This window comes from Sesamum indicum, linkage group LG10 (assembly GCF_000512975.1).
Source record: "Sesamum indicum cultivar Zhongzhi No. 13 linkage group LG10, S_indicum_v1.0, whole genome shotgun sequence".
NCBI lineage: Eukaryota > Viridiplantae > Streptophyta > Magnoliopsida > Lamiales > Pedaliaceae > Sesamum > Sesamum indicum.
The window spans coordinates 4,675,125-4,700,148 of record NC_026154.1 but is presented as its reverse complement, the minus strand read 5'-3'; the positions used below and the strand labels follow the sequence as shown (position 1 = coordinate 4,700,148).

The window sequence follows — 25,024 nt, the reverse complement described above, 5'->3', positions numbered from 1 at the left end:
TCAAGTCATTATGAAACAATAGTAACAACAACGACGACGATAACAATAATAATAAGAATTAGCAACCGAAACACCAGTACGTGCATAATTTAATTTTTTACTATGTTTACTTGACTGAATGAAGAAGAAAATAAAATAAATAAATGATCGAAACTAATAAAATGAAATATTTTAATTGTGCATGAGTAGAAAATTATTAATAAAATTAATTTTATAAAAGAAGACAGTAATTTGTGAAAGAAATAAGTATAACTAAGGGTATTTTATTCGATCCATATCCGACAATCATGGTAGTTATTATAGGGCCCTTCTTCTTAACAAGTCGTACGTATGACAATAATAAGGTAAATTAAAATCGCCATTCCTTAAAATTAGATCAAACCACATAAACGCCTTATATCTTTTGTAAAAATTATAAATACACATCTGATGGGGCGTCTATGTAATTTATCTCAAGGGTTGAAGATATAACCTTTTTTTCTCTTGCGTAGTCATCGCTGTAAATTACAATTACGACATCTGAGGGCTGTACTTGTAATTTCACAAATGGTAGAGAATGCTTGTGTAATCAAACATAAATTCAGAGAGTATTAATGTAATCAATACTATTATAAAGCAAAGATGTGATATAAACACAAAGTGACGGTCGTACCAATTTTTCCTAATTCAAAAAATATCATTATTCAGCATCCTGAATTTTATATTAACTCGATTGTTAAATTAATATATTTTATTTTTATTTATAATATATTACAAAACATAAAAAATTATTTATTATTTATACGCAGGGCAGAGTGCCCCTATCATTAGTTCATATACATAAAAAATTTGATTTATTCTCCATTTGGAGTCAAAATTTATGGTTTTAAATCATAGTATTAATTAATTAAAAATTTTCAATGATTATGCAAAGAAGATGATATGATTGGGCAGCAAAAAGAAAGTGATTTTTGCCAGGCTGTTGAAAGATATTGTCCAAAGCTCACCAACTTTTTTTTTTTTAATAATTTTTTAAATAGAACTAAAAGTCAATTAGGCAAAAAACACCAAATAAATATTTAATATTACTATTATTATTTTATGATTAATCATTGTACGTCGAGAAGCATTTTTCCTGTCCTTTTTAATTTAATTTAATTTTTGTATATAATTATTATTTGATAGATCAACGCCCCGCCTAACTTGGATTAAATTAAACAGAAAGTCGTGTTTTGTCACGAGAGCTGAGTTTTCACTTTTCAGCTGATGATGTTGCTTTTTGTTGTGGTCTCATTTTGTAATTAGCGCTTTTTGTTCACTTCTTCTAGACCCTTTTTATTTTTCCCTTCACTTTTAGTAATTTGTCACGGATGACGAAACTTTGTGGCCTACTACTTGTGTGTTTTTAGTGTTTCACGATAAAGGTTTATTTGTAATATTTTGTTCAAGTTTTATGTTGATACGATGGGGTGTATTGATTCCTATACGGTTAAAATTTATTTGTTTTACAATTATAAAACTAGAGGTAAGAATTTTGATTAAATACAGGTACCATTTTGTAATATAGCACTTCTACTTTTCTATTTTTGTAACAAAAATAATAAAAGAAAAAAAGTTAACGAGGCATAATTTAATTGACGAATTTGAGACATAATGATCTCTCTCTAGCTATCACTAATAAATATATTTAAAGCCCTCTCGTCCTCCGTGAGTTATCTGTCGGGCTTCGAGGGTTATTCTTAGGGATAATTACACTCTCCTCTCCTAAAGTTTGGTATAATTACACCTAGGTTTCTTGTGGTTTGGAAAAATTATATTTAGCATTCCTGAGGTTTACTTCCGTTAACCAAATAAGTCCTCCCGTTAGTCAAAATTCACCAAATTTATTGATATTAATAAAAATTAGAAAAAAAATTATATTTACCCCGATTAACTTATTACTGACTTATAACAGGTCAAATAAATATTTTTTTGATCAAATTACCCTCATACGTTTTCTCACGCGTTAATGCATGTAATGAGGCATATCTTCACCGTTATAAGGATAGTTTAGTTCCAAAAAAATTCGTTTGACCTACAATAAGTTAGTGATAAGTCAATCAAGGGTAAATCTCAATTTTCATTCAATTTTATTGTTAATTATCAACAACTTCAGTAAATTTTGACTAACGGAAGGACTTATTTTTTAAACTAAAGCAAACTTCAGGATGCTGGATGTAACTTTCCAAACTATATGAAATTTATATGCAATTACATCAAAATTTAGGGAAGAAAAATGTAATCATCCCTTATTCTTAAATGGCAACGCCTTTAGTCCCCAGTTGGATCCTATTTGTTCTCAAAGCTAATAAAGGATAAGGTAAATTTCTACGTATAGTGGTATAAACAATACAGAGCGTCAGATACTCAATTGTGGATGGTTAAGCAGCAAAAAGTAGACGCAGCTTCAAGGGGCACGAAGAGCGCAAAGGGGTATAGAAAGCGGAATACCCTGATTCTTTGTAACAAGACGACTACCCGTATCTAAAGCATCAAAGGATGAGTAGAAAACCCACAATTTTGAGAAAGGACATTATGAGTTCAAGTCCCACTAATGCGTGGGTATTATAATAGTAGTTTTGCGTTTGTAATAATAGTTATTGGTTAGTTATACATATTTGATACTGATAATTGACGTATATGAATTACTCGATGATAATAAATGTAGCAAAATGACCGTGCGATCCTACTTTTATTTTCGTTACATTTGTCAAACTTATTATGAACGATAATAATTATAATCTTTGACACTATAAATTTGTGAAAATTAATGCAAGAAAGATAAAAGTTTATTGCCCATTTGAAACTTGCAATTCCGAAGAACTTTTGCTTTATCACTTAATATTTTCACATTAGAACTTTGACTTCTATAACTTCCCATTCTCTCACTACAATTATTTGTGTATGTTTGTGTCAATGTGCATATCCAATATATTCCCTTCAAATGAGTATTATAAAAAAAGGCCCTCCACATTCACAAAAGGCGATTAAAGACACCACCGCACTCATTTTTTGTGAAGTCAAAAATCCCCTTTAACTAATAAGATAACTACTTATTCAACTTCTTAAATTTTACATTAACTCATAATTTATTTATTTTTAATTGTAATGTATTGATTTATATATTTTACTCTTATGCATAATATATTTTAAAGCGTGAAAAAAAATTATTTACTATATGCACGCAGAAACGACGTGCCATAATGGCTAGTATTATTAGTTGGAGGGCATTTTGGCTTTATAAGAATTGGTGTGGCGGTGTTATCAATCGTCATTTATGAGTGTGAAATGCCTTTTTTTTTTTATATAGTATAAATATAAATATAGATTACACATACAACTTTCAAAAATATCAGCATCATTACACAAATCATCATTCCTTTTTTACTGTCAAACATGATTTTTATATTATGTAAAAAAAATATAAATAATTTATGTAAATAAATTATAAATAAAGAAATATAAATATATTTTTTTCCCACGTAAGTGCTTGATAATATCTCCTTGTGGAGAATCTTGGGTTATTTTCAAGGCATGTGGCTTAGTTTGGCTTTGGGTTTTGGCTCATCAAAATTTTCCATATTTTAATTTAAGTGTAATGCTACCAAACTTTGTCCAAAAATATACAGTTCACTGTTTTGAATTAAGGTTGTAATTGTCGGTCGCCGGTGAAGAGGGCCACCCCTTTGACTAAATATAAGCTTTTGTCAGTGATTTGGCAAAAACTCATGACTTGGTACTTAGCTGACTTTTGCTCACTCTACACCCTAATTATGGGATCTAGTTAATAAGTTTGAGATCATGTTTTCAAATTTTACAGATATATAAGTTGTTTGTTTCATTTTATGTAAGTTTATTGTCTTTATTTATTTTTTTTGTAATTATTATTACTCTGTTTGTTGTGATATAATGTAATCGTGAATTATTATTTTCAAAAAAATACTCTATCCTAATATATTTTAGTTGGAAAAATCGAGAAATATTGGGCAGGAAACAAAAAGAAGATAGGGAAAGTAATTGAGACAGATAGTCGAGCACGCTCGATACCATGTGCAAAATATAAAAATTTATGTACTTTATTGTAATGATGTATTTGTGAAGGAAACATATTTAGTTAAAATCTCTTCAAAATCTTACTTATGAAATTGTTTGAATTAAATATCGAGTAAAAATTAAAAAATTTTACGATATATATCAAATATTAAGGTGTCGTTATCGTATTTGTAACTCCTATTTATGGGGTGATTGTTATTATTGAATATATTTGGGGTGTATATATAATTAGGTTAAATCTTATAAGGTATCAATGTAACTTATCTATTTTGAAAATATTTACACTAATATTCTTTTAAATATTTTAGTAGGTTTTATTTCATTTAATTTATAGAAATCCCAAATGATGAAATATATTATTCTTTTTTTTTTGGAAATAATTTTTTATATTTGAAAGAATACTATAACTAAAAATAAAATATATAAAATAATACATCATATTTTATTTAATAAAAATAAAAAAATTAATTTGAAGATATTTTCAACACATAAAATAGAGTATTATGATATCATAAACAGTCATTTATGATTGAAAAAGACACATAATTTTTATATAAATAGAAAGTCTTAAGTTGAGAGGGTGAATTTAGGTTATGACATTGAAATGAAAATGACCAAAACTATCATTGTCTCCCCATTTCTCCACAAGTTCTCATTGGTGAAAAAGCTGCCATTCTTGACTCATAACCCCCCCGTACTTCCGTACGTATTTCTAGTTCCAAACGTGGATTACAAAACATATTAAAAACATAGAAAACTAATAATAATAATAATAATAATAAAAGATAATTACAATGCTTTTTTTTAAATAAAATTTGATGGAATTATACATAAATCTCTTATAATATGAAAAATAATATATATATATATAGTATTTTTTATGTTTATTTTTGTTCAATAAATAGATCTATATGTTAATAAAAATTCACAGAATTTGATGATATATATTAGCAAAAGAAAAAATCGAATGAAAATCATACTTACTCCCGATTAATGTATTATTAATTTATTGTAAATCAAATAAATTCTCTTAATCAAATTGTCTTTATATATCTTCTCACGTCAATACACATGGAGATGTACCTAAGAGTTTATAGAAGATCTCATTAGCACATTTTCTAGTACAAGTTGTACAACTTGGGTAGAAGATTTCAAAGTGTCTTTCTTCATTTCCCACTCCACCAACATTTGATAATCTAGAAAGCTAATTATTAAATTCAAGGATAAACTATCGTCACCTCTTTTAATATCTTATATAATTATAAATTCATATTTTTTTTATTTTAATATTCATTTAACGACAAGCATATTTTTATTAATTAGCCTTTCGTTTCGTATATTTTTTGGTGGTGGACTTATCAAAATGTCTTCTTGGTTTATATTTTGTGGGCTAATATGCGTTATAAATTATTTACTTTACTCATCTCAACTTGTAGCTTTTTTTTATTTTTTTAATTTTTCAAATATTTTTTTAAAAAATTAATAAGGGTAAAGTAGTAATTACACCTCAATATTCAGGGATTATAAAATTATTTTTTTATTTAAAGGGTATTTATAATTCTCTAAATAATAAAAAAATATATATAATTATATCAAATTTTAAAAGAACTGCGTATAATTTTAACCTAAATAAAAAACAAGAGGGCTATTTTCTCAAGATGCCTTAGATGAATGCCCCTACCTAGTCTCAATTTATTATTCACTATTAGATGGGCTATCCAAAAGTTTTTAAACCCAAATAATTCATTCTTTTTAAATATTTCTCTTTACCCTTTACTATTCATTCATTTAATTTTTTATCAACTTGTTACCCCTTTTCTTAGATCTATTAGACTGTAGAAAGGACATATTTTTTTTAACAAGTTATTTTTTAATTTGACTGATATTCCGATTGTTGATCAGTGAAATCTATACCTTATCTAATTGTTTTATATTACGAACTTTCGACAGATTACGAATGTTTAAAAAAAAAAATAAACAAAAAAAATATATCAATATACAAGAATTATATACTTCAAAGACTCTACGTACGTCCATTATTGCTCAAAATCGACTTTTAATACTCAATTTCACTTGTTTTGTAATAAAAGATTATCATCAACTATTCATATCAGAGCACTTATAGGTATAAACTTGTTATTATACTCCATTAATTATTTTTTTATATTTAATATGAGCATCGAGTATGTCCGACTGCTAGTATATATCGAATGGGCCCCAAATTCATTATCTTCCTCATCCTTATTCCTTAAAGAATTACACCAATATGAATTAAAATAGTTCTTTTTTTTGTGGGATGGGGTAATATAAAAAATAAAACAATTAATTCACAAGAATAAATGTGAAATAAATGTGGAGAACATCAAGACACGTTGACCAGGCGTGGAACTGATCCAACGGCTGCAATTGCATGCACCCAACCACAAACTTGTCTCCTTGTGGAAGGTGCCAAAGCACAATAAAGGAGATAAGACCACTACTCCCTTGTCTGCTTCCTCTGCCCTTCATTTATGATCATCATATATACATATACATACAAGAACATGTGTATCTATCTATTTCTACGTCTCTAAATGCAGACAACTTGCAGAAAAAAAAACAAAGAGAAAAATAGGAGGGAGCAAGGAAGAAAAGTCCACCCTTTTGGTTTGGGCAGTCGGTGAGAGAGTCTTTGTTCATAATACTTGTAGCCTGCTTCTCGTGAAGACAGCTCCCGCACACGTTAAGTCATCAGTTCAGTACAAAAGACGTGTCTTTCTCGTGCGTTTCTGTTCACACTTGTGTTGAATATTGGAGGGCCGTCAAGAGGGTTTTCTGGGGGTTGTGTTGGTGGTTGGCGAGCGAGATTCATTTTCTTTTCGCGCTTCCCTGTTTTTTCTTTGTGTTTTGGGGTGGTTGGTTGATGGGTTCTTGCTGCAGCGTGCGAATAAGGGCGGATCATAGTCCTCGCCGAGATGGTTAGTGATGAATTCTTGAATCTCTGGTTCTATTGTTTACTTTTTTTTTTCTTGGATTTTTTGATTTGGGAAAGAGAGCCCTTTTGTTTCTGCATGATGAACATGAACACTGTTGGGGTTTGTTGGTTGTTTCCTTTCACATTTGATTATTTGAGGACGATTTTGTTGTAGAGTTTGGCCTATCTTGAAGATATTGTTGAAGTATATACTGTCATTTCCAGTTCATCATTGTTAGTCTTGATTGTTGATTATGTGGAATAGAGTTATGAGAAATGATTCTCTTTTCCTGACCACAATATGGATTTTTAAGTAAAATCTGTAGTACAAAGCTATGTAGAAGTGAATGTTCCTGTTGTATTCTAATGTTACTGTGGTGAAAAATTGATTGGGAAGTCATAACTCAATCGATGATCAGTTGAAGAGGGGGGAAAATGTTGACAGAGATTATGTGGGAAATCAGCTTTGTCAGCCTAGATTACTGCTCAAGAAACATTAAATAATCTGTGTATCTAACACGGTGGATATCTGGATATCGCCATTGCAGGGCTGAGCTCGAGGTTCGTTAGTGTTGATGGGAAAGACACGAGCAGCAGGCGATCTTCTTCCTCGATGCCATTGACCCCTCGGAATGAGGGTGAAATCTTGGACTCTTCGAATTTGAAGAGCTTTGGCTTTAATGATCTCCGAATTGCCACTCGGAACTTCCGTCCCGACAGTGTGTTAGGCGAAGGTGGTTTTGGATGTGTCTTCAAAGGGTGGATTGATGAGCATACATTTAAAGCGGCCAAGCCCGGAACTGGAACGGTTATTGCTGTTAAGAGATTGAACCAAGAAGGTTTTCAAGGTCACAAAGAATGGTTGGTAAGCACGACAATTTTTACCTTGTTTCAGGGGTTCAATGTGATGGATCGAAGATGTATTTCTAATTACTGCCTTTTCTCCCTTAGATGCTTGTTTTTTTCTATAATCTGAACTAACTGATTTGTTTATCATTTTTACTCTCAAACATCAGACTGAAATCAATTATCTGGGGCAGCTATACCATCCTAATCTAGTGAAATTGCTTGGTTATTGCTTAGAGGACGAACACAGACTTCTGGTTTACGAGTTCATGCCTCGTGGCAGCTTGGAGAATCATCTATTCAGGAGTAAGTTGTTGATATTTTTCAAGCATCGATCCTTTAGTACAAAGACAGACTTGGATTCATCGCATTGACTTAGCCTCTTGAATGGCTTCGAACAGGGACATCTTACTTCCAGCCGTTGTCTTGGAACCTACGCATGAAAGTTGCTCTCGGAGCAGCAAAGGGACTTGCGTATCTTCACAGCCCTGAAGCCAAAGTTATATATCGAGATTTCAAATCCTCCAATATCTTGCTTGATACGGTGTGTGGAACAACTTGGAACTTCATTCTCTGATTTTAAACCGTTTTAAAGAATTCCTATTTCTTGCGGTTCTCTTATGTGATTTAGTTGATCGACTAGCAGAACTACAACGCCAAGCTTTCCGATTTTGGGTTGGCCAAGGATGGGCCGATGGATGGTAAAAGCCATGTATCTACAAGAGTAATGGGTACCTATGGCTATGCAGCTCCTGAATATATGGCAACAGGTATTACATAAATATTCTTATTTAGAGGTCCTGTCACATTGAATTTACGAGGATTGAAACTTTCTCCTACATCCTTGAATAGGTGACAAATTCAGTTCATTTAATTAGTTGGATTTCTCTTCCAAATTTGAAGTCCTGTGAGCTGTAAGATTTTCTTCTATGACTATCGGGTTCTCTTATGATCTTCTGTTCAATTTTATTTGAAGGCCACCTAACTGCAAGAAGCGACGTATACAGCTTCGGGGTTGTTCTCCTGGAGATGCTGACAGGCCGACGTGTACTGGACAAAAACCGTCCTCATGGTGAACAAAATCTCATTGAATGGGCAAGACCTTATCTAGCCAGCAAGCGAAGAGTACTTCGAGTCATGGACGCCCGTCTAGAAGGACAATATTCACCAAGTGGGGCATTGCGGGCAGCAACTCTTGCTATCAAGTGCCTAGCTTTAGAACCTAAGCACCGGCCAACGATGGATGATGTCGTGAAAGCATTAGAACAACTACAAGAAATGGGCAGCGTTAAAACTGAAGAAGCTCAGAAGCATCGTCGGGCACGCGATGAAGATTCATCGAGCAGGAAAATGGCTTCGTATCCAAGACCTTCTGTTTCCCCCATTCTTGCCTGAATGAAGCCAAAAAAGGTTGTATTTATGAGTTGAATGAAGAGGTGGTGTTAGCTGGAGCCAGTATAACTTTGTGGGAGGTTTTTCATCTGCTTACTCCGCCTATTTGAGAGATTCTGTACAGCTGATATTCTTTCGTTCTTCTCTGGCAACTTGGCTCAGAACTCAACTTGTCTGTATTCATAGTAAGAATAGTTACGTGAAAAGCCAGTGACAGTGTCCTAAATTAGGAAAATTCTCGTACGAACTAAGTTTGACATAAACAAATCAACCACAAATATGACAACACTTGCTACACGATCGAGTCAATTTTTTTAAATTATATATTAATCAATTTATTCGTCATATAATCAACTCAAATGTGGATGAATTAGGTCTGGGTTAGAATTTTCCTTCTTAAATTAAAAAAATAAAAGTTAGAGGTGACAAATGGGGATCGAAAAAATAAAAACTTAGAGATGACAAATGGGGTGGGCATATGTCGGGTTTGATGTATTTGTTTTGACTTCGAGTTCAAGGACGGGTTTTATTCTTATGGACTTGTCGCTTAGGATTTGAGCCTTGTCCAAAATTAGGTCCATTTTATTAAATTTGGAGATGAGCTTTATTTTATGCCCTCGTCGGCTTTAGGGTGTGTTTGGGTCTTATTCAAAATCAGGTTGGATCTATTTGTTTCGAGTTTAGAGATTGGTTTTATATTTATGGACTTGTCGCGTCCTGGATGGATTTGGGTCTTGTCCAAAACCGGGTTCGATTTATTTGTTTCGAGTTTAGAGATAGGTTTTACTTTTATGAAACTGTCGAGTTTAGGGCAACTTAAGTGTTGTTCAAAATCAAATCCGATCTATTTCTCTCGAGTTTAGAAAAGGGTTTTATATTTATGGACTTGTCTAAAGTTGGGTTCTGTTAATTTGTTTCAAGTTTAGGGATGGGTTTTATTTCTATGGACTAGTCGAGTTCAGGGTGGGTTTGGGTCTTGTACCAATTTCGACTCCGATCAAATATTATACTAAGATATTTTGAAGAGCTTTTAAGCTCAACCAAATATGTTCTAGATAAAAAATCGTACTAATTAATTTATTTAGATTAAATGTAGTATGATTGTTGGAAAATTAATTATTAATTGCATTTAATTAACTTTTACATATTATGTTGATGTAATCCATCCTTTCTCTCATAAAACCATATATAATATTGATTTTGAAACTCATAATCTTTCATGCACACACACACACATCTTCAAACATCTTTATATATATATATATATATAAAATATGAATATATCAACATTAATCAAAGAGAAAAGAGATGTAGTTGTTATGTTTGTTGGTGTTGGCTTGTTTTTATTTGTGGTGATATATACAAAAGAGAGAGGGAGAGAGATAAGTTTGAGTAATAGTACTAATGGAGTCATGGAAGTCAAACTGGTGGCTGCTAAAGGCCTCAAACCCAAAGACTTCTTTGGTATTATTAATGCCCTTTATATATATATATATATATCTACCTTTTTTTTTTGGAAAAAATGCAATTCACAGAGGTGGTATTTTCTGCACGTATTGATTTTTACAATTTAATCCTGTAACTTTAAAATTTAGGCAATTTCAGTCACTTTTCGTCCAATTTGATTAGAAAATGACATGTAATTTGCACATGACCCATTGAGGATTCTATCTAATATAATGAGGTGACAGTTTTGCTGGGTAGACAAGTTGTCCCTTCCCCCCCCCCAACCCACCTAATTGAACTGCCACCTCATCATAATGGTCGGAATTCAAAATTTTAATTAGGTTATGTATAAGTCATGTGTAATTTTTTTGTTAAAAATTGATCAAAAAAGAATTAAAATTATCAAATTATAAAATTACAGGACTAAATTATAAAAATTAATTGATACGTAAAAGTTAAGTTTATTTCTATTTATTATTAAATTAATTATATTTAGAAAGAAAAATAATAAGAGAATTTTGGGCGCCTTTCTCTGTATATAGTAGGGTGTTGAGCTTATGAGTTATTTCTGTTAATATTTTGTGATGTGCAGATAAGATAGATCCATATGTTGTGATTCGGTACAGAGATCAAGTGCAAATGAGCCGCATCGCTCGAGGTAATTAAACCTCCATATGTGATCATTATACCATCTCCCCTAAAATTTGGTTTAATTATACGTAAATTTCTTAAAATTTTAAAATATGAATTTTGTTCAATATCTTTAGCTAATATAAAAAAATTTGATGAATTTCGACTAATAGAAGAATATATTTGTTAGCAGAAACAAAGGTCAGGAATACTAAATGTAATTTTTCAAACCACAAAATATATATATATATATATATATATTACACAAAACTTCAGAGAAGGATGGTACAATTATCAATATATATATCTATATAAATATATATGGCATTCATCAGACTTAGACCCCCTCCAAAACTGCAAAGCGTTGCGTTGCCGTTTCTTCAAAAGTTATAAGAGGGCGCTTGCCTCCCCCACCCCCCACCCCAGGGGAGTTTTATATTTATCAGTATTTTTAATCCCATTAGAGCTCATTTGAGTTCGATTAATTAGATCAATAATTAAATTAAATTTTAAAATAATTTTTGAAGCTGAATAAACAATTCAAACAAATTTGAACATGACGTGTTTGGCTCGATTCGAATAATTTACGATCCTATTTGCATGTAGGTCAAGGGGGGAAGCAAGTGTGGAATGAGGAGTTCAAATTCAGAGTACAGTATCCAGCAACTGGAACAGATGATCGTAATTATAATTACAAGCTTCTCCTTCAAATTATGGATCATCATTCTTTCACTCCTGATCATGATCTTGGTCAAACCACGTAAACCCCAATCTATTTTTATATTTGTTTTTCCTATTTTTTTTAATTAGTCGTTGTGATACGTTGTTCCTACGTACATATAATAAATTATTTTTTATAATTTAAAATATATTATAAATAAGAGAAAAACATAAAAATCAGTACAGTACATTAATAAAAAGAAAGAACAAAAATCAATTAATGTAAATTTTGCAAAGTTGAATAAGTTAGTTATTTTTATCATGAAGAGCATATTTTACTTTACAAAAAATTAGTGCGCCGGTGTCATTTATTACCGTTGTGAGTATTCTTTTTATATTAGTACAATTAAAAAGGTAAATTACATTGACACCTTTTGAGATTAGACCAAGATACACAAACACTCCTTACTTTTTGCAAAACATAGATGGTGTTTGTGTAATCTGACCTAAATTCAGGGGGTGTAAATATAATTTGTATAAACCCATAAAAAAAGGGCAACACTAATTTACACAAATCACCCCTACTTTTTTTAAAATTACACACACACCCATCATAATGTCAATATCGTTACACAAGCTACACCTATTTTTTTACTGTTATGAGAGGTTTCTATAATTATGAAAAATATACGGGTGATTTGTATAAACTGACCATAAATATCGAGGGGCCTAAATGTAATTAACTGGATTAAGAATAATGGTGCAGGATCTACTTGAAGGAAGTATTTGAAAGAGGAGTAGAGGAAGGGGAAGCTGAACTTGGTGTTCAGAAGTATAGGGTTGTCTCTGCTGACCTTACTTATAATGGTGAAATTCAAGTTGGGGTTACTTTTACTACAAAGGTCTCAAGAATTATTAATTAAGGTTTATAATTATTATTTTTCTTCCTAATTATTTTAGAAAATTAATTTAATTTTTGTATTTATAGGTGGAGGCTTGATCTCGTGTGGCCAGTAAAAAGTTTCTTTAATAAATGATTTTAATTATGAATAAATTATCATTTCAAATGGATTAATATATGTCGTTTTTCGTTCGCATATAGTTGAAATGGTTGGTATTTATTTAATTAAATTTTGAGATGGTGCTGAGAAATGCTGAATAAAGGGAAAATAGTATTTTTCGATTCGTAATTTAGGTTTTTTTTATTTTTTATCCTATTGGTTATAGATTTATCACTTTTGGTCTCGTAACTTTTAAAATATAGCACTTCTGGTCCCATGTCACCTTTTGTTATATATTTAGCAAAAATACCACGTGGTTATGCATGGGACAAAAACTTCTGTTTTTGGAAAGTTATAGGACAAAAAAATATTATTTTTTTAAAGTTATGAGGCCAAAAATAATAATGCATAACTAACGACTATGTGTTTACCGTTAAAATATCTAACGAAATGTGACATGGGACCAAAAGTGTTAGTTTTTTTTAAAGTTGCGAGACTAAAAACTGAAAATCCCATAACCAATGGGATAAAAAATTAATGAAAAGATCCTAAGTTACGAGACAAAAAATGTTATGTTACCCTGAACAAAAGTACGGTGAATATTAAAGAGTAACGGCAACAAGTGATTGAGTTCAGTAGTTTCTCATATAAATTTATTGACTCTAGAAATATAGTAATGTGGAGAAAACAAAATTGTTTCAAGCACCGACAGAATCGAAAGGGCCCCTTCTTTCAAAGAGAGGAGGACGGGTTATTCACATTTCATTTGATGGTCAGAGGCGAATTGAAAGCTAAGGAATGGAAGGGTAAATTAATTTGAAATGGAGTTTAATTTATTTATGAAAAATCCCAAGCTATTACTATAAATGTTTTAGCTTTATTTCATTCTTTTTTAATTTTAAAATAAACTTTGAAAAACAAAAACAGTCTCCTAAACACCTTCAAAAGACTTTTTTTTTAAAGTGAAAGATTGAAAAGTGCTTAAATTAAGCTCTCAAACATTTATGCTCAGATTAAGGTGTAAAGTAGAAAAAAGTTAAAATTGTACTGTTTGAAAAATAACTTAAAATCTATAATTTTATAATAAATTATAAAAATTGGTGGAGAACTGCTTATAACTTTTGACTTTAAGCAAATCAAAAGTAAAAATTGTAAAATAAAGCCTATAACAAATATTTTGATCATAAATAAAATTACTGCGAAAAAGAAATGATGTTGGGGGATTGAAGCAGCACCTAATATCTTATCGGGTAAATTTATAAGGGACTCTCCTGAAATTTGCCATAATTACAAATAGCTCATCATTATTTAAAAAATTATAAATACGATGTGGAATTAACGACCGTCTAATAAAATACACCCCATAATGGGTTGTCAAGAGGGGGTATTTGTTAGAGACTGGTAATCATAACAAATCTTAGGGCAGCCCGTTATAATTTATACTATTCTTCACTTATTTTTCTAACCATGACTAAATATCATTTTCTTTAAGTATTATTAAAGTTGTTAATTAAGTCAGATTCTACATTGTTTTATTTAATGTATTTCAAACAATTTAACATGTAGCCGTCTTAGCTCAGCCGGTAGAGCGCGTGGCTTTTAACCACGTGGTCGTGGGTTCGATTCCCACAGACGGCGCTGTTTTCTCTCAGTGTTCTTTTGTTTTTACATGACATTTTCACTATGTCTTTTATGCTAACGTCCGAATTTTTATCCGAATTCTGATATAAGAGGGTCAGGTAATTATGAATTTTTAAAAAGGATGTAAGTGAATTTTTTTGAATTTTTTCAGGAAAAAGTATAATTTCGTATTTTTTGAAAAGGATCTAAGCTTTGAAGAAATATCAAGAGATGATTTTGTAATTATCCATTAATAAAGAAGCAAAGTCAAGTTATCTCGCTATCATCCTTTTGAGGAACTTGACTGAATTCACAATTGTTCACCGGAAAATTTTAATTCGGACCCGACTCAATCAAATTTAAATTATTTATATGACAAGTGCAATATATTTATTGTGTAATTAGTATATAATTAAAAAAACGAGCAATTATGATTGATTTAATTCGTCTAAACGATCAAAAAAATTTATGTGTTAAAATTACTTTTTGCTATGAAGAGATTAATGGGCTGCAAATATTTTAAATTTATGTGTTCACATTACTTTTTGCTATGAAGAGATTAATGGGCTGCAAATATTTTAGCCAAGACGGCAGCATCTGCTGATTTTGATCACTGTGTATATACAGTTTGGTCAAATTTTAATGTAAAGTATGAGCAGTAAGACACATTCGATACGTGTATAATTAAAAAAGAAGTTCATAAGTATGTATTTTTTAAAAGGGTTAATTATATGTGGATCCTCTCACAAAATACGAAATTACACTTTCTCAAAAAAAAACTTAAAGTTATACTTACAGTTCCTTCGAAAATTCTCCATTTATACTTGACCTACTTCCATTAGAATTTGAAAGAAAAATAGTGATGTTAGCAAAAAAAAAATTACGTAAATTTTAATTTTGCACCTCATTTGATATTCTCTTGTATATTTTTTTTACTTATAAAAGGATAATTAATATAATATATATATATATATATATATGTAGAGAGGTTAATATCATTATATTTTTTTCTTAAAAGTACAAAATTATTACATTGGAATGTTAAATGATGTGTAAAGTTAGAAATCTATATAAATTATTTTATTAAAGTCAGTATTTTTTGTCAAAACCATAACTAAAGGGGTCAACTGTAAACAATAAATTTTTAGAGGGGGTGTAAATATAATTTTAAAATATTTCTAAGAGAAGTGTAATTTCACATTTTTATAAGAAATCTAAGTGTAATGAGCCCTTTTTTGAAAAATAAAAAAGGAAGAAATATGAAAGTATATTTATTAAATAATTTAAAATATAGAGATGAAAATTATAAACATGTAATTTATAAATTTGAAAGTTGACTTGTTCAAGTGAATATTAAATATATGAATACTATTTATTATATGTTCAGTATGTTCTTAACACGTAGCCGTCTTAGCTCAGCCGGTAGAGCGCGTGGCTTTTAACCACGTGGTCGTGGGTTCGATTCCCACAGACGGCGCATAGGCGTTTTGTTTTGTTGATTTTACAAGACATTTTTACTGTTCTTTTTAATTTTTTTAATGATGTTTTCAATTTAATTCTATCCATTCATTATCAACTCATTTCAATCAAACTTAAACAATGATCGAAATTTAATTAGTCGGTAATTTTTCTGTACTTATTAGGCTTTGTGGCAATCCGTTCCTACTTTCATATAATAAATAATGTTTCACATTTTGAAATATATTATATACGAATTTATAAATCAATACATTAATTTTTTTTTAAAAAAAAAGGAATGAAAGAAATAAAAGAAAACTGACAATCAATTAATGCAAAATTTAAAAAGTTAATAAGTTAATTATTTTCTCAATTTAATGGCATTTTTTAATTTTGCAAAAAATTGGTGTGACGGTGTCATAAACTGTAGTTTATGAGTGTCGAGAGCCCCCTTCCTTTTTATATAGGGGTAAATAGCAATTTACTCCTATGTAATATTGAAAATGAGCACATTACGCCCCTGAAAAGCATATAGCAATTTACCCCCTTGTACTTTTTAAAATGAAGCAATTTACCCTCTTGTACTTTTTAAAATGAAATAATTCACCTTCTTATATAAAAAATAGGAGGGTAAATTATTGTATTTTAAGAAATACAGGGAGGTAAATAGCTACTTATTTTTTCATAAGGGGGTAATTTGCTTATTTGTGATATCACAATGGGGTTGCTTGTATTTTTTGCCTTTTATATAGTATAGATAAAAGAATATTGTCTACATTTTTTTGGCCATAGTTTTGTTTAATTAGTCACTAATTTATTTTATCTTATATATTTATCAAGACATTATTCGTTTCTCGTAAAATTGAACCCATGAAAAAAATCAAATATTTCACAATCATTTTCAATTTCATTTTATATATCCATCAATTAATTCCGATAAATTTCGTTTCTTTCTACTTACTTTTTTTTTTTAATCTATTTATCAAGTCATTTTTCATTTTGAAAAAAATCGAACCCGTGACGTAATTCAAATATACAGTTGACAATTATTTTTACTTTTTGATTTTTTTTTTTTTTGGTCAAAGGGAAAAAGAGAAATTAGAGAGTGGAGGGTGGTGGTGGTGGTGGTGGTGGTGTTTGAATTCGGAAAGAAGCGTTAGTTGAATGTGTTAAAACAAATCATGGGGTTCACGTCTCTCTCTCTCTCTCTCTCTCTCTCTCATTTCTTGCTCTCAACTTCTTAAAGTTATTACAGGTTGAGGTGGTGATCATCACTACTCTAATTCACCTCTCCACCACCTACAATAATCCAATTATATATATATATATATATATATATGTCACACCAACAACAAACCTCTCTCTCTCTCTCTCTCTCTCTCTCTCTCTCTCTCTCTCTTAATTTGCTTGTCTCTTTGAACTATGAAATTCGAGGACTTGTTGATGCAGCCGGGTGAAGACAAACACACCAAACTCCACCTCCAACAACAGGTTCATCTTTGTCTGCGTGTGTAATTTTCTTGAAATGTGGGCAAATGCAGTAGGATACTTCCCCTGTAATAATACTAAAAATTTCCCCATGATAGCTTCTTTTTCAAAAGTTGGCGTTGCAGTTTTCTGATAATGAAAGAGTGGTGCAGGTAGAGAGATTGGAGGGAGAGTTGGAAGGGGAACTTCAAGTGAAGAGGGTTTTGCAGTGTGCTGTGCAGGGACCTGTTGGTTGCTGTGAATCATGTTCATGCCTCACTCCTTTGCTTCCTTTCAAGGTTCTATTTTACTCAATATAAGATGTCTGTTAGCATATATATAATTGTATGTGTTCTAACCCTTTTTATACACACTTGAAACTCGTTTTTTGTTTCATCAATGCATACAGCACGATTAGGTTCCCTGGTTATGTCTGCGCCTATAGTTTTAGTCATTCTCCTAGTTTACTACTCATATCTCACTAATGCTCACACAATCCTCACCTCACTCTAAATTGCTTCCCTCCATTGATCACCATCAATTACTCTATAAATTCCATTCTGTGCTCATTGCTTCAAATTTGAACAAAATCCATAATTATACCGAATGAGACATAGAATCAAAAGTTTGTCTTTTATTTTGTTGCGTCAGCATTTTCTGTTCAATCATAATGAACAGAATATAGTTGTACATAGAGAATTCTTAAAAAGAATACAATTATAAGTTCAAAGAAAAATTAGAGGGAAATATAAATAATGTCGTATTCTCAGAGAAGGTCCAAATGTATAATCAACCCTAAAGATTTTTAACATCTTATAAATTCTAAAAACATCTTATGAGTTGTACGAGCATATAAGATGTTTTAAAAACAATTAACCAAACGCCCTCCAAATTTCCGTTCTAGAAGCAAGCAAGGAGGGTTGTGCACTCATAACTGTTTCTTCAGATCCTCCCAACACAACTGATCTAAAAGGCAAGGAATCCCCAGTGAAAGAATGGTTTGTTCTCACCCTCTTTCAGCTTGAGGCCTAGCTATTCTTCTAGCTCTCTAGGGGATATAATTTGGAAACGGAACAAAAAATGGAAGCTTTGTCATAAAATGCTTTTTCACATAATGCAACCAGAACATGGGCCAAAACAGTTTCCTGAAAACATGTCCAAAGAATAAAATAGAACTGGCGGTACCATTTTTCTGACTTTGAAGCAATAAGAGCCAGTTGTTTCTTCTATAGACATACATGGCGATGAATTAATTCAAATGGCTGAAAAAGATGTCTGGAACATTGATCGCACGCAGGTTCAAATGCTTCTAGCAGAGTTGGCGGTGGTGGAAGAAGAGATCGGTTGGCTGGAGAGAAAGGTTAATGAAGTCAAGTTGGATATCTACCAAGAGAAGCAGCATATCAAAGAGTGGGAACTATTGCAGCTGAAAAAAGGATTACAGTCACAAAGGGAGCAACGGCAATTGAGCAAGTTACCGTCTAGACGACCAAACCAGATACAGCATAAGGAGTCAGACACACTTTCGACATCACAAAACTATGAGCACAGGAGATACAGAATTCCAAGAGAAAGAAGAGCCTCCTTGGGTTCTTCAATGGAACTTCCAAGTGCAAGTTCCCAAGGAAAATATGGTACTAGTTTCCCTTTCCCTTCAATAAATAACTTTTGTCTAAAATGGTGATATTAGAATGAAATCTGTCCTATTTTTCAGCAGCAGAAACAGAAGAGCAAAGTGGGAGTTCACGATGCACGAAAAGTCGCGTGGTTCACAGTCCACTAGATATAGAAAGTGAAGTTATAAATCCCAATAAGCTCTCAGTAGAACTTATCAAGTGCTTGATAAGCATATTTCTCAAACTGAACCAAACAACATTGAAGAGCAAAGAAACGACAAACCTCACAAAACATACTCTCACATGCATCAATTCAAAAGGCCTGGTGTCCAGAGCTGCATTCAGCTGCAAAACGCCCGTATTCCCATTCAGTCAAAATGCAACTCAACTTGATCCATATGAAATATTGCCTGGACCTGATGTAAATATCAGAGATATTGGACCATACAAGAATTTCATACAAATCACAGAAAGCACACTGGAGGCAAACCGACTTTCTGAATTTTTTACAGCGGTGGGGAGACTGAGGTATGTACCTGCACTTCCTATCTACTCCACGAAAAGAATTTTCTGAGTGTTTTTCATTTTCTTCTCCAGGATTTTGATGCAGAAACTCAGCAAAACAAACGTAACTAACTTTACCCACAAGCAGAAGTTGGCATTCTGGATCAATGTTTATAATGCCTCCATAATGAATGTACTGCAAGCATATTAAGCCTTCTTTTTTCCACAAAAGCGCACATAAAGAATGTCAATATCTAAAGATTTTTCTCCATTCCAGGCATTTCTACAGCATGGACTGCCTTCAACACACGAGAAACTACTAGCAATTACGAATGAGGTAACAAAAAAGCAGCACCCTGTTCTAGTTATCTTCAGCTATCATCAAGATCGGTAGAGCAGGGACCAAATAAAGAAAAGGGCAGGACTGCTAAACAATATGCTCAAATCTACAATGAAATTAAACAGAAGTTAAGCAAAGCCTATAAAATCATTTCAGAAAAGCAAAATCTTGATGGTATGTCCTCATCCAGGCTGCGATTAATGTTGGTGGTGTCACAATTAAGGCTTCCACTATTGAGCATTTCATCCTCCGGCATCCAGCAGAAGTTAAACATGTGAGTAAGGACATCCAAGCTAATGTTTCTGTTGAGGTTATGAATGAAAATTTATAGAATGGAAAGGAGGTCTTAGTGATCACTGAGCAGCTTCTAGCATAAATGTCGGATTGAACCGGCTTACCCATCATGACTGACAGTTTTCCAGAACCGCCCATACGATCTATTGCAGATATGACCACACATTCTGTTGCAGAACATAAGACCTTAAAATTTCTTCGTTTATCTAACATAATAATATTGAACTACAGGAATTAACTGATGAGAGGGAAATGCTTCTAAGGCATGCTCGTGGTCTTGGCTATCCAGAACCTAATGTCACATTTGCTCTCTGCCGAGGCAACTGGTCATCACCAGCAGTAAGTACAGCATTCCAGCATATTTTAAATAACTTGTAGCAGCCATCTGCATGACTAACACTAAGGTCTGCAGTTAAGATTTTACACACCAGATGAAGTCATGAATGAATTAGAGAGAGCTAAAGTAGAGTATCTGGAAGCTTCTGTTGGAGTTACAAGCAGGAAGATTTTGGTACCAGAGCTCATGCACAGGCACATGAAAGACTTTGCTGATGATATGGAATCCCTTATTGAATGGATTTATAGCCAACTGCCTCATTCAAGCTCGTTGAAAAGATTGATGATGGAATGTCTAAATGGAGAAGCTCAATCTCCATCACAAAAGCTGACAGAAATTCAGCCTTATGCCTCTGAATTCCGCTATTTGATTCCCGTATAACCAAAAATTCTTCACAGAAGATATGAAACCCAATACAATTGACATACATTGGAGATTGTCGGACTTTTTAGATAACCGCTATTTGATTCCCGTATAACCAAAAATTCTTCACAGAAGATATGAAACCCAATACAATTGACATACATTATTTGATTCCCGTATAACCAAAAATTCTTCACAGAAGATATGAAACCCAATACAATTGACATACATTGGACATTGTCGGACTTTTTAAGATAATGAATGACGGGGTATTTTTGAGTAGTCTTCCTTCCAAGGGGTAAAGGGTAAGAGTAAGAGTCTAGGGTTCAGCCCGTCCTATGTAACTGAAGAAGAAATTGTAAATTAATCTACAGAGAAATACAAGATTTGATTTTTCTCACAAAGAATATTGAGTTCCTTTGATCAGTAGATTATGATCCAAATACAGGCAGTGAGAATTATAAGAATACCAAAATAAAAAGTCAATCTTTAATGTTTCACATTTACTGATTTACACTCCGTACACCGAGTATACATACATACAGATACATAATCATAGAACCACAATATCTGAAAGTAAAAAAATAAATTTCCTTTCATCATGTCTCTGACCACCATCTACAAGAAGTCGCTCTAAAGATCTCTACATTTGCAGAGAGGAGGATGTAAGATTAGAAAATTTTGCAATACAATAGGAAAGAAAGAAATAGCTTACAGCAAGGATATATATGTAGAAAAACATCATGGATTAGTATAATAAAACCTGATTTTCTCCAAAACTGAAACATCAGGGGGCTGGCTCGGCCAAGAAATTCACAATCCTATTTAACAGATTTAAACCAAATACTGTTTCTTCACAGTTCATTTTCACCGATACCTCAAGTGGTTCAGAGCAAGTACCTTTGAGGGTAAGTGTGATGAGACAAGGAATAGAGTTGCTCAATATCTCACCACTTAAGCGTAAGCACAAACCAGATAAGTCATTGAGGTTAGCAGCCACAGGCATGTCTACGGATACAAGAAACAAATTTGCATTGTTAAGCATCTTTAACGCCAATTTCTCACATATCATTAGAAAAATGTCTGTTATCTGTGAGTGCTGCTCATCTTTTTTATCATTTGGCTGGCTAATATGATCAGTAAAGGTACACCTGTTGCATACAACAGAAAAGACATTAAGTTGCTTATTCTTACACAAAGAAAGCCAGAAAAAACATTCTGAAAACAAACATCCAAGGATCAATAATTCAATAAAATATCCTAATTGCATTGAAGTTATAAGAAACCACATATTGATAGGTATTACAACATCTAAAGCTCAAGAATTGAAGGATGAAAGGAACCCCAGGAGGATCAACATGTAAAGGAAAAAAATGGTGCAGACTACTATGAAAAATTGATTTGAGGAACTTCCTCACTAACTTGTGAAAACTGAAAACACTGGTTTCTAGCTTAGCTATAAAATGTAGGTGATATCTAATTTATTTCTCCTCACCTTTGGCGTACTCTTCATCATCATGCTAGGCTAAACTTCTTATTCTCAATAAAAAATACGATGAAGGCAAGATTCCTACATTCACATGGGTATTTTTGTGATTTTGTGCACTTTAATTACAAATAGTCCGATTGTTGAATAATAGGACTTGTTATTTGATGTCAAGAATATTTGCCAAGCGAATTGGCCTATCAAATCCATTATTGTTTGATCAGTACAATGATCAGTGGCAAGACATGCATAATCTAATCTAAATGAACCCTCGAGGAATGTAGTGGTTAGAATTGGTCCCATTTTTAGTTTTTAATGCGAATAGATTTGTCATTCAGTTTTAGGCGGAAAGATTGGCAGCCAAAATATTTCTCAGTCAGTCTCTCTGTCCTGAGTCCCATAAGATTTGTCATTCAATTTTAGGTGGTGAAACTTGAGCGTAATATATGAGTTCCAGAAATTTAGATTATTCTGCTTAATGTCCTGAACATAACTTGTCATAATCCGTGCATATTTTATATTACAAAAATATGGACAAAACTAAGATTACTCAATATCAGCTTTCTTGACAGAAGATTGTTACATGTAATCCTATTTCCATGGGTGAGAATAATGTCTTATCACTTCAATGTACACAGACTTCACTTTGTGTCTTGCTTAACCAGGATACCTTGGTTTCTGATGTGCTTTGCACTGGATGTGGTAAAAACTCTCAAGAAGGGATGAAGAATAATGATGACTTGAAGGTTAACAGAAGAATTTTCTCTAATAAAACAAAAACAAACATTGAGAGGTGATGCAGGTTGTGTTCTCCAAATTCTGATTCTTCCTCTAGATGTGAGCATATATGTGAAATAACAGAAGAAATTTCTCTAATTAAAAAAAAACAAACATTGAAGAGGTGATGCAGGTTGCATTCTCCAAATTCTGATTCCTCCTCTAGATGTGAGCATATATGTGAAATAAGATCAGAAATCAATGGCAAAATGGATACTGGTTTCTAGCATCAAACACATCAGATTCTTTTGTTGGAATGGCGTACTGATAGTTAAGCGAGAACAAAGATTTGGTGAATAGAACGAGAGTCAATTAATTGTTCAAAAGAACTAACCTTCTTATGTACTCAAACATCCCAGGAAGTTGAGATTCCTTCTTTGAAAATGCTTCAATATCCATAGGAAGAGGTTTAATGAAGTAACCGATATCAGGTCGTAACTTCACTGGTTGCTTTCTGCCATCACACCATAAAACCAGCTTCAAAGGCAACAGATGATGTTCAAAACGAATGTGGAGGATTCTATTTGTTGTCTGACCAGGAGCAAGGCTACTTATCTCTTCCATGGAAACCAGTGTTGCTGCTTCACCATGAGACACGGAGAAACTGTAGATCAAGATTAAAAACCATCAATATGACTGTCCCAGAGATCATTAGGGAATCATGTGGGATGCAAAACAAGGATGGTATCAGACTTGATTATAAACACAAAGAATAGGACGGAGTGGAGACATTAACACATATAATCATGTCTGAGGCCAAAAACTGATAAAAATTGATGGTGGGATTGGGTTTTGACGTCCTGGGTGGATAGTAGGAAATTATAAAACAGAAATTCTGATTGTGAAATACAACGAGAGAAGGACTAGACCAGGATATTAGTGGAAATGAGGCTCAAAGCCAATGAAACGACTGCTAAACAGGGAAAATGAAAAAGATTAACAGGAAAGAAATCAGAAAAATACGCACTTGAGAGACCGGCTCGTCATATTCTAAATTAACTAGTGTCTTTCAGTAAATATGTAGTTTTATTTCCCTCTTACCACTCATTCACGCTTGATCTACATTTCTTTCACTTATGTGTCTTTCATTCGTAATAAATCTATTTTCACCACAACACAGAACAATATCAACAACAGATAGATCAAGCTAGACTAAACTTGTTTGGAAACAATTCTGCACATAAAAGCACGAAAGAGACAAATGCAATGTATTTATGCAATTTAATTGCTAACACAAGAATTTAATTCAAACCACCTATTTTCAGTTTTCAAGCAATGAATTAAACAAACTCCCAGATAGAAGTAACTGATTGTCACAAGATTAGGTGTTTACAAGATCATGGCATTAAAACCAATTTACCCCCAGTGATATGGATAATTTAAAAAAAAACTGTGGAAAAAGAAAAACAAAATAGATAAAAACTTCCTTGTGTTTTTTAAAATGGGGCAAAAAATACCCCCATGCGATTGCTGTATTACATGCGTCATTGACGTCCTTATTTAAACACCTTAGATCTTGATTAATATAAATTGATGGTTCCAATCTATAGTTCATATCTAATCGTTTCAATCTATGGTCCAAATTTCATCTCTACAATCAATTGTCCAAATTTACTTTGATATAATATTTTTTATGTATAATAAAAAATTATAAATTTAAATTCATATAAAAATTGCATACAAAATTAAATGCCACGGCATCACCCCCCCGGCCCCCCCCCCCCCCCCCCCCCCCCCCCCCCCCCCCCCCCCCCCCCACCCCT

At 32.4% G+C, this 25,024-nt stretch overlaps 3 protein-coding genes and 2 non-coding genes across 8 annotated transcripts in view; 4 read left to right on the top strand and 1 right to left on the bottom strand.

The window, feature by feature from the left end:
• LOC105171940 (probable serine/threonine-protein kinase PBL11) lies at positions 6,591 to 9,557 on the top strand. The gene is made up of 6 exons (XM_011093217.2): positions 6,591 to 7,028; positions 7,573 to 7,889; positions 8,041 to 8,176; positions 8,272 to 8,414; positions 8,517 to 8,640; positions 8,847 to 9,557. Exons 1-6 carry the CDS (start codon positions 6,974 to 6,976, stop codon positions 9,263 to 9,265), a joined length of 1,194 nt encoding a protein of 397 aa, XP_011091519.1. The 5' UTR covers positions 6,591 to 6,973; the 3' UTR covers positions 9,266 to 9,557.
• On the top strand, positions 14,565 to 14,637 carry TRNAK-UUU. The gene has a single exon. It is a non-coding gene; the product is annotated as a tRNA-Lys (tRNA).
• Positions 16,024 to 16,096, top strand: TRNAK-UUU. The gene has a single exon. It is a non-coding gene; the product is annotated as a tRNA-Lys (tRNA).
• LOC105171939 lies at positions 17,194 to 21,147 on the top strand. 2 transcript variants are annotated; one of them, XM_020697198.1, is made up of 9 exons: positions 17,194 to 17,568; positions 17,718 to 17,843; positions 18,842 to 19,178; positions 19,262 to 19,688; positions 19,758 to 19,857; positions 19,942 to 20,001; positions 20,195 to 20,278; positions 20,530 to 20,637; positions 20,711 to 21,147. In XM_020697198.1, exons 1-9 carry the CDS (start codon positions 17,500 to 17,502, stop codon positions 21,014 to 21,016), a joined length of 1,617 nt encoding a protein of 538 aa, XP_020552857.1. In that variant the 5' UTR covers positions 17,194 to 17,499; the 3' UTR covers positions 21,017 to 21,147. The 2 variants fall into 2 exon arrangements, with proteins under 2 accessions (XP_020552857.1, XP_020552856.1); XM_020697197.1 differs by having other exon boundaries at positions 19,259 to 19,688.
• Positions 21,474 to 25,024, bottom strand: part of LOC105171938 (AP3-complex subunit beta-A) — a 17,823-nt gene continuing 14,272 nt past the window's right edge. For all 3 annotated transcript variants that reach the window (XM_011093210.2, XM_011093212.2, XM_011093213.2), the window contains 2 exons: positions 23,596 to 23,865; positions 21,474 to 22,149 (listed from right to left, as the gene is read on the bottom strand). In XM_011093210.2, the coding sequence (XP_011091512.1) occupies positions 21,786 to 22,149; positions 23,596 to 23,865 (634 nt within the window). In that variant the 3' untranslated portion in view covers positions 21,474 to 21,785. The remainder of the gene's footprint in view (positions 22,150 to 23,595; positions 23,866 to 25,024) is intronic.